The sequence below is a fragment of the Apis dorsata genome, unplaced genomic scaffold (genome assembly GCF_000469605.1).
Source record: "Apis dorsata unplaced genomic scaffold, Apis dorsata 1.3 scaffold_801, whole genome shotgun sequence".
In the NCBI taxonomy this organism is placed as follows: Eukaryota; Metazoa; Arthropoda; class Insecta; order Hymenoptera; family Apidae; genus Apis; species Apis dorsata.
The window spans coordinates 104,067-114,386 of NW_006263941.1; the positions used below are offsets into that span (position 1 = coordinate 104,067).

General features: G+C 31.7%; 1 protein-coding gene across 13 annotated transcripts; it reads right to left on the reverse strand.

Annotated features, from left to right (window-relative positions):
• Nucleotides 1-275: 275 nt before the first annotated feature.
• LOC102677592 (transcriptional repressor p66-beta) lies at nucleotides 276-8,180 on the reverse strand. Of its 13 annotated transcripts, none has more exons than XM_031513936.1 (9): nucleotides 7,097-8,180; nucleotides 4,875-4,943; nucleotides 4,146-4,429; nucleotides 3,805-4,030; nucleotides 3,429-3,717; nucleotides 3,190-3,255; nucleotides 2,501-2,934; nucleotides 2,123-2,424; nucleotides 276-2,044 (listed from the first exon to the last, which is right to left on the reverse strand). In XM_031513936.1, exons 2-9 carry the CDS (start codon nucleotides 4,922-4,924, stop codon nucleotides 1,788-1,790), a joined length of 1,908 nt encoding a protein of 635 aa, XP_031369796.1. In that variant the 5' UTR covers nucleotides 4,925-4,943; nucleotides 7,097-8,180; the 3' UTR covers nucleotides 276-1,787. The 13 variants fall into 13 exon arrangements, with proteins under 13 accessions (XP_031369796.1, XP_031369798.1, XP_031369795.1 ...); XM_031513938.1 differs by having other exon boundaries at nucleotides 7,617-8,179; XM_031513935.1 differs by having other exon boundaries at nucleotides 7,174-8,179.
• Nucleotides 8,181-10,320: the final 2,140 nt, after the last annotated feature.

Here is a 10,320-nt window from a genome sequence, read left to right on the forward strand (position 1 = left end):
TTTTTTTTTTTTTTTTTTTTTTTATTTTTTTTTGTAAAGTATAGATAAGTTTTTTTTTTCATTTTGTTTTTTTTTTTTTTTTTTTTTTTAAAATTTAAAAAATTTTTTTTCTTTTTTTTTTTTTTTTTTTTTTTTTATTTTTTTTTGTAAAGTATAGATAAGTTTTTTTTTTCATTTTGTTTTTTTTTTTTTTTTTTTTTTTAAAATTTAAAAAATTTTTTTTCTTTTTTTTTTTTTTTTTTTTTTTTTATTTTTTTTTGTAAAGTATAGATAAGTTTTTTTTTTCTTTTTTTTTTTTTTTTTTTTTTTTTTTTTTTTTTTTCAGAAGAAAGGATTTCATAAAAACTCGGCGTTCTGCCACTTCGTCTTTGTTTTATCCTTTGAGAAAAACTTTGGGTAAATATGACTTGTGTTAAATTCATTAAATACTTTTACATCAATGTGACACATGAAATCAGTCGCGCAATCATAAGTAACTTACTTACATCTTTGATAATCGACAGATTTTCTTTTTATCTTTTTATCTTTCATTTTTTTTTTTTAACATATTCTTCAACAAGAAAATCTTATCACAAAATTCTTACAAATTATGCGCGAATGACACTCATGTCACTATCTTTTAAAAACATACTGAATACTTATTCTTTGTCCTCTTGCATGATGAAAAAAAAAAAAAAAGAAAAAGAATCGTTACTCTCACACCCACATTCATATCTTGCTGACTATATCAGCGACACACATTTTCTTATAAAGATCGTTTTTTCCCTTTTTTTTCTTATTGAGTTTACTTTCTTGTTCTTACTCTTTCTCTTTTTCAATTATTACAACCGCCTTAAAAATATTTCACTGTTTGAAGAAAATAAAGAGATATACACAGAGTACAGGTACCGCCGATGATTACAAAAATTATTCAAACTAGCGACAAAGATCGATAACTGTAATATATCAAGGGCCTAAGAAGATCCCATTTTTTTCAACTTTGTTGTTTTACGTCACATAGTGTTCATTTTCTCTCTCACATTCTCTTTTTTTCGCATTCTTTCTCTCTCCACTTATTACTATTGTAAATCAACCAATTTTTTTATAATCACGTAACACTTATTACTTAGTGCCTTATAAATGTCCACTTGGTTCTGTAGATATAATATATATAATGTAATAATTGAAGCAATTATATTCATTTATGTGCGTCCGAGTTATTATGCACTTAATCCAATTAGTTGATTGACATTCACCTATTATTCGCTTGCAATATTATTAATTTCAACATAAGATAATGTGAAAAAAGCAGATATTGTTCTTAAAGAAATCAATCTGAAATTGTTTGCTAAGCTTAAATTATGAACAGTTTTTCATTTTCTCTTTTTGAAATCACTAAGATAATTATTCATATATTATGTAACCGAAAGTTGAAGTTCTTCAAGACGATAAAACATCTTGTAAAAAGTAAATCATCAAACCTTTCAGGTAACAATCAAAAATCACACTCACACGTCAATGCATATTCACAAAATGATGGTTAAAATATCCCATTTTCACATAATACAGGAAATATCTTGTCTATTCTTCCAAGTTTGAGCTCACTTTGTAAATACAGATGCCAATCATGCATCGATTAGTATATTATCCTAGAAATGTCACAAAGAAATGTAACATTCCATTGAAGATTTCCATTTAGTACGATATTGTGGAAAAAGAATATGAGTATCTTTGCTTCTCAATATTCTTAACACAGCTCTACAGTTTCATTTATTTGCGTTTAGTGATCGATGTTTAAATGCGTTCGGTTACGTTTTCCAATTGTGTGGATGGGCTCGAGGTGGAGCCTGATTACCCTGTGCTTGAGATGCTTGTGATGGAATCATATCAAGCAGATATTGACGTTGCAAATCTGCTGCTTGTCGTTGCAATTCTGCGAGACCTTTTCCACCAGCTTGCGCCATCGCTAATTGATAAGGATATAATATCGAGGTAAATGGTGGCATCATATGAGCAGGAAGAGGTTGATGAGGTGGCAGACCTGGTACAGGATTTTTTGCCAGTTCTAAAAATGGAATCAATCACGTTTATTTTTAATACATAATTTATTAATTTTTAATTAACAAAGAAAGTATATAATTACCTCTAAGCAACTGTTGTTGCAAAGCAGCTGCAGCAGCATGATGTGGACTGAATTTTCCACTTTCTGCTAATTTAACCAAGGGATGTTCTTGTAGCTTAGGTGCTGGTGGAGTTGGTGCTAGCGTTGGTGCTGGTGGAACTTGAGGTGGGGGGGCTGGTGGCGTTGCTACTCTTCTTGTAGGAGTAGCTGCTTTAGGAACTGGTTTAGGAGCTGGTGGATCTGGACTTGGACATGCTGCTTGTGCCAACCTTTGTTCTATTTCTTGTTCTTGTTGTAATGCTTTTACAAATGCTGTCTTTAATCTATAAATATATGTAATATATTAATTAATATAATAAAATATATCATTTAATTTTTCATAAATTTTAAATTACATACCGATTAGTATGCTCTGCTTTGAGAGCTTTTTTAACATTAGTCGTTACACAATGTTCACATATAACTCTAGGATCGCGACCTGCTGGTGGTCTTTGAAAAGTTGCATGCTGCACCCGTGGACCTTCTTTTTTACCACCAGTTATAGGCTTTTCCCATTTCCATACGGGTGTGAAATCCGTTTTACATTGAGTACATTCGAAAGGTTCTGGAGGTGGTGGAATAGCAGGTTCTTTAGTGATGAAATCAACTACATGCTCCAGACCCACCAAATATATAAATTCCGTATTAGACGGATTTGGCACAAAGTGCATCTCCGGTGGTGGAGGTTTTGGAGGTGGTATTTGTAACAAAGTCTTCTCAAGTTGTTTTCTTAAAGCCAACTTAGCAGCTGCTTGACGTTGTGCAGGTGTCTGATTATCATCCCTCGGTCTTTCCTATATTTTAAAAATAAATATTACATGTATAAAAAGTATAAGATAATAAATTTGATTGTAAGTTCTCTATAAAATAAAATTTCATTGTTATAAGAAATATAAAATAGAAAATAAGGAAGGAAATGGAAGCATAAATGGGTTAAATATAAAAATAAAAAAATGATATGATTATTAAGGCAAGAAAAAGTCGGCACAATATTTAATAAAGAATTAGATTGATAAGAGACTAAACATATTTGACTATAGTGGATATACCTGTTCTGAAATCACAGGTGTGCTTAAGGATGCGGTGGTTTTATTTTCTTGAGATCCAACAAGCAGCTTTGTGTTTACAAAAACACAATTATGGTTATTTACAAAGTTCACAAATAATGTAAACAAGTATTTGTAAAATATAATATACATTTGCATAAAGTTTAACACAACATCTTTTAATAATATTTATTCATAACAATTATATGTATTTAAATAAAAAAAGAAACAACATTTTATACCTTACTTACTTGATGTGCTGGTGTAGGTGTTGGATCTTTTGTGGATCTTTCAGTTCGATCTGCAGGTGCATGATAATTTGATACGTTTGATGTTGCACTAGGAGGCCTGCCCCTAGGATGAGGTGGTTGTGGTATGACCATATTAGGTGGCATTCCAGTACTAGAAGTGGAACTTCTACCAACTGTAGGTGGTAGTAACATTCCAGGTGGTGGTGCATGTAAACTACTGCTCCTGCTTGGTGCAGGTTGTCCTCTAAGCAATGGTGGTGGCGCTTTGCCTGTTCTATGACTGAAAACATATATATATTATTTCAATAATCAATCGTAGAAATCCTTTTAATTATTTTTATAGAATAAAATTTAATCAAAAACTTACCTATGAGGAGTTGGTTGTACTGTAACTGGTGGTGGTAATTTACTGGGTACTTTGGGTACAGCAGCAATATTTTCTTTTAATTGTTGAGATTGTCTTAATTTTTTCAATAATACCAATTTCATTTCCTCAGATCTAAGTTCCTCCCTTAATTTTCTAAGTGTTCTCTCTCGTTCAGCTAACTCATCTGATGATAATTCTTTTATTGGAGGCAAAGGAGGCATATCACCTAGTAAATAAAAATTTATAATTTTATCAAATATACTAAACATTATAAAATCAAATATAATATGTATTATCACAATACTGAAACTATAAATAATTATGCTATTTTTATAATTAACCTTCATCACTGTCTGCATTTCCATTTACATAACCATTTATTCTACGTTCATCTGGAGTTTCTGCATAACTTATTTCAATTCTAGGTCTAAGATTGCGACGTGTTTTTCTATCATCTCCAGATTTAGGAGCTAAAATGCCTCTTGCTGCATTTTGAATATTTCGTGCTTCTGGCATATTGTTATCCACATTAGGATTCGAAGAAAAATGAATACCTAAATCTAATGGAACTCCTACATCTGCAGAATTAACAGTGATCGAGGGAGAATTTCTCCTGCTACTGCTGCTGAAAACATATATTACTTACTGAAAAGTTGTCATGACAAATTTTATAATTTTGTAAAAAAAGTAATATAAAATTATATAAGATATATATCAATATATAATTAATTATATATATTTAATAATATAGTAATGTAAATAATGTAAATAAATATACATTAAAAAATGAAATTTAATAATATAAAAGTTTCATTATCTTAGAAGAAAATAATCTATTTCCATATAATAATTTATAATTAATGATGAACTTATTTTTTTTAAAAACTACATATCACATATAACTATCATACAATATTTTAATACATTATTTTTTTATCTATTCATAAATACAATACATAAGAACAATTTTATATTGACATAATTCTCAATGATGTATCTTCATATAATATAATTAATTAATTAATTTAGAATTTAAATAAAGAGGAGAAACCGAAATTTTTTTAATTTACCTAACACTCAAATCCACTACCGCATCCCCGTCCAAATCCATGGCTTCCATTCTTTCAAATACAGCAATTCTATAAATCATAAAATAATTGTATGAAACGCAAGTATTTATTTATAACTACGATTTAATTATTTCATTTCGATTGGATCGATTTTAACAATAACACGGCAAATATATGTATATGCTAGTAAAAAAAAAACGACAAACAAGTCAGTACGAACAGTGAGACAGCGTTTCGCAATGCCGTGATTTGAAAGCGATAGAAAAGATTCATCGAAATAAAAATAACTGTGTTACCAAAATTTCCGTTCGAACATTTCGTTCATATACACCGAAACATCTTCCCTCTTTATTTCGAGAAGCAATCGTCTCAACTTGCGAAAGACGCAATCACAACACAGTAGCACCACCGGTAACGCGATCAACTCGCGGACTAAAACGCGCGATAAAAGATCGTGTTCGCTTGCAAAGCGATCGGCCGATATCCACGGAAGCAATGTCCTAACCTAACCTCCGTGGAATTCAAAGATGTTCAAGGAAGGATATATTTTCTTCGAGATCGTACACAAGGAAGATATTGGCGCGCTTTGCAAAGCTGCCGGCAGCACTATATGTCGCGTGCTTTTTACTTTCTTTCTTTCACAAATTTTTCGCAAGGAAGTGGTGATACAAAATCGAAGAATTGAATTTGATGCTTCGGAAGTGGCGTCTCGGCACAATGGCAGCTAAGCGTAGCGGTACAAGACTGTGGAAGGGGGAGAGGGGTGTCCTGTACCGCGAGGGGAGAGGTACGGTCGCACATTAATTATTTCTCCCCTCACTCCGCTGACGGTCTACCCCCTACCACACGAGTCAGCCACTCACCCACACGAGCGGCATCGGAACGGGCTAGAAACCAATCTCTTTCTCTTTTCCTCCGCCTCCCAACCACTGTTTCTCTTTCCCTCGTTCTCTCTCTGCGGATTTTCCCGAATTTCGTCTCCGTACTTCTCCCTTTCCCTCACTCCTCCCGCACCCTTATGCCCTACGGGAAATCGATTTTTCGACGGAGTCCCCACTGCCAGCCTTCGCGACTAGAGGGACGAAGAAGTTGCAATGTTTTTGCAACGTATTTGATATTGTCCACGCATCTCGTAATTACTATTGTATCAAGAAACCAAACGCGACCTCTAGGTAATACGACTCTATTTATTTTTAATTTTTCTCATATTTAGATATATATTATATATCGAATAATTGTTTCCATCGAAAAGTTTGTTTTTAAAATTTTTTATTTCCTGCAAGCTTACTTTTAGATCGTCTTTAATGCAATTAACTAGTTCACGGAGTTTCTCTTAGATCTCCCGCCTTGCACACTTTCCAGATCACGTGACAGTATAGGATCTCTAAACTCATAAATTGATGTCAGCATTTTTCATTCATATTTTATAACTTTACTGTTTGACTAATAAAGAAGTAACATATAAAAGTAAATAATGTATGATAACATTCATATTTGTTTTTTATCAAATTATACAATATAATTTTGTTCAATTTATATGTCTCAATTTATTTGTATTTCATTATATTTTTCGCTTCAAATTTATTTATATTTTTTACAAAAATGCTAAAATTATGAAAATTTATTATATGTTTTTTTGCTGCATTTTTTTTCTATTAAATTAAAATTGTACGTGAAATAAGTAGTATTAAAATCTATATTATATGAATTCTAAAGTAATCTATGACAATTTTGGACTTTCTTCCTAACCTAATAGACATACATTATAATAAATTAGTAAGCCAATTTTATTATTAAATAAATTAACAAAAATAAAAAACAATACATAATCGTTTATATTCAAACAATTTAACAACACTTGAGCAAAATTATAAAAATAATAAATAATAATATAATCATGTAACATTGATTGATATCAATTCAATGTTCCATATTTTATTTTCAATATAATATAATATATTATAATATAATTTTAATATTATATCAAATTACAAATAAAAGTAGCAGAATTTATTATTCGGACAATGAGAGAAAGAAATTAAAATCATTTGATAGTAATTAATCAAACGTATAATTGAGAATATAGAAAACTCAAATGTGTGAACGAGCTATACATGAACGCTCACTGGCAACGTGTGACGCCAGCTCGCACGACACGGCGACACGCGACTCTTTATATTTCCGCGTGCACAACATATTTGCTACTACATTGATAATCGCACCTTGTCTGGAATGATGCACGAAGTGTTTTGACCCCCACACACGTCTATGTCTCCCACATTCAGGAAGACTCACGTACCTGAGAAGAGATCAATCAAGAGTTGGTCCAAATTTGTGTAAATCGCTTTGATAAAATCAATTATACACAAAGTGGACGAATAAATGGGCAGACTAGTAGATAGGCTGCAACAACCAAGCAGGCACGCTATTAGGTAGACAGTTAGGTAGGCAAAGTGGTCGGTCGCTTTCCACTCCACTTCACTTCATTCTGCGATATATTACTCTATACTATCGCTTACGTACAATGACATGGCGCACACCACATACCGCAGTCAGTGTACGCATACACTTCACTTCTCTCAAGTATCCCTCCCTATCACAGGCACACTTCACTGTCTCGCGATCGTGCACGCACGATTTCCGCATGTTTTCATGAATTTTTTTCGCGTAGCATATCCATACATCGTTTACCGTGATTTTCACTTTACTTAGTTTGTATAACAACACGAAAACAATACATACAGCTCGGAGGGATGACGCGTACCAACGGTAACCGCGTAAACGATTGTCACGATCGTGAATCCCAGACACAACCTTGAGCTGCTACCTTCCGCGCAAGGAGAAAAAATTCACACCGCCTCTGCGCAAAAATTAACGAGAGTGATTCAATATGGCGGCCTTGTCCGCCGTTGATGTCTTCCCCTCCTCCATCGCTCGTTTCGCCGGGCATCGTCGCCGTCGTCACTCCCCTGCCCCTGTCTCTGTCTCTGTCTCTGCATCGGAGGTGTAACGTCGTGGGGAAAGTGAGGACGGGGTAGAGGGACGCCGACTGACCGGGAAGAGGGGGAAGGGAAGTAGACAGTGGATCTTGTCGCCCCCGTTGGCCCCCGGTATCGTTTGTCGGGAAAGCGCCGCCAGCTACGGGGCTTACCGGAAGCACCCCACGGACTTTGTAAATGCGCTACGAAAGGGGCTTGACAGTCGTCTAAACAAATCCACGTGCTTCTGCGCATTCCCTTCTCTTTCAAACTTATACCGGTAACCGCCAATCGGACAACGGCTACGACATATTGGAGGGCATTTCAAATCAAAGTAGCTTTGAAAATGAATTGTAACAGTTACGAAATTATCGATCTATGGGAAATTTCAGCTCGATATCGATATATTTGAAATAATATGATTAATTATTTAATGATATTACGTAAATACAAATTTATAAATATTTTTAGATATTAGTATTTAGTTTTAGATTTAAAAATGTATTTCGTCATTGAGTTTATTTATATCACGGTAATTATATATTCTAAACTTGCAAAAAATAACAGATAGAAATATTATGAATTAAAAATTGAAATTAAAAAATATAAATAATAAAATTATTAATTATCATAAATTGAAACTTTATAAATTTTTAAAATATTTTTTAAATTACTAGCGAGAAAGAAAAAAAAGAAAACTTTTCAAAGAAGATTTCAAAAATATTTCAGAAAAAATTATTAAAAATAAATAATAATTAATAGTAATAATATAAAATAATAGTAATAAATAGTAATAATATATCCTTTACTTTTTTCTTATCGATTGTAGATTGATGTTAATAGATAAAAACTGAATTTTATGCCATGCACAATTTATTAATCGATCGATACATTTTTAAAAATTGATTACTTAAGAAAACATTTGATTTTTATAATTGAAGATGTAAAAATCATAGACCGGTGTACAATTCTATGTTGGAGTTGAAAGAATACTGATATTTTCTTCTTCTTTACGCGACAATATTAACGATTTTGCATATTACAAATGCATATACGATTATGTAGTCTATTTACGAAAGAAAAAGACAAAGATTAACAGAAATGGACAGTCATTAACGATTGTGGACAATTACGATACAGCTGCAATTACAAACAGTTGATCTCCATCGTTCGTGACAAAATCGTTCCAATGATCATTTCTTGTTTTGTCAAATTAATTTCCAGTTATGTCACCATCATCATCGTAATAAATAGAAGAATTTTTTACGAAAAAAATCGATCTTTTTTTCTTCAAGGTATGGTCTGCATCGATTTAAATGTTGTATTTCTTCAGACCAAAAATATAAAGGAAATCCCTGTGTCACGAATGATAGGAAAAGCCTGGAAAAGATGTTGCAACTTGGTCGGAAAGACAACAGATGCAAATACACGAAAATATTTACAAATACACATATTTCGCTGCAATAGACTGCAAATCTAAAAAAAATCATATTTTCAATTTTTATATATCGTATGCTTAATATACTATAAGCATGTCCGCGCAGCTATCATTGTTTTATATCATTTAAAAAGAGTTAAATAAATAAATACAGACAACTGACAATTCGACAAAAATCGTATTCAATCTTTAAAAATATATTTAGCAAGAAAATTTTAAATCTAAAAAAAATTTTTTTTCAAAAAATAAATTTATAAATAATATATATAATTTATATTAAATCATATTTATTATTTATTTATTATCCAGTTGTCTCAATATTTTTGTGCATTTTGAAATGGTTCGTTAAAATATATAAAATGAAATAAACAGACGTTGAACATATTCTTTCACAGCAAAATACATATATGCATGCAAATATATGTGTATATTTTGGTATAGTTATATATAATATACATTATATATATTAAATATCTATATATATATATATAATATATATTGTAATCTATACAAATGTACGTTGAAAATCTTTCGACCTTTTCGTTGTCCAATAATTCCCGCCTACTTTGTCACTGAGTTGATCGCATGAAGAGAATGTTACAAAATCAGGTACCACGTTAAATACCAACGAATATACAATCAGTTTCGTAAACCTTCTGCGGCAATGTATATATACATCGATAGCCGGAATAGGTATATTATTCCGATATTAATTGCTTTCCACACTTCGTAAACTTCTTTCGCTTTTTTACATTACATCTGTAATTTAATTAACGCACGATGGATTCCTTTTTTTGTTTCTTTTCTAATTCACATTGCTACACAAAGTTTAATTAATAAATGAGTGTCTAAATATGTAAAAACGAAGAAATTGGACCTTAAAAGATTGTAATTGATAAATTTCTGTCAATAATTGCCTGTACAATATCATAATAATAAAATGTTGCAATGACAACCCTCTATTTAACTTATAATCCCATGAATAGTCGCGCATAGAATAAATTCGATGCACTATGGAATATCGAAAATC

Bases quoted from the DNA above. Each gene is read 5' to 3' on its own strand.
- LOC102677592 (XM_031513936.1), bottom strand. From the start codon at position 4,924: ATGGAAGCCATGGATTTGGACGGGGATGCGGTAGTGGATTTGAGTGTT. The intron at 4,031-4,145 runs GTTAATTATAAA...TTTATTTACTAG, and splicing joins AAATGCAGACAGTGATGAAG to GTGATATGCCTCCTTTGCCT. The intron at 2,935-3,189 runs GTATATCCACTA...TTTAAAATATAG, and splicing joins CACCTGTGATTTCAGAACAG to GAAAGACCGAGGGATGATAA.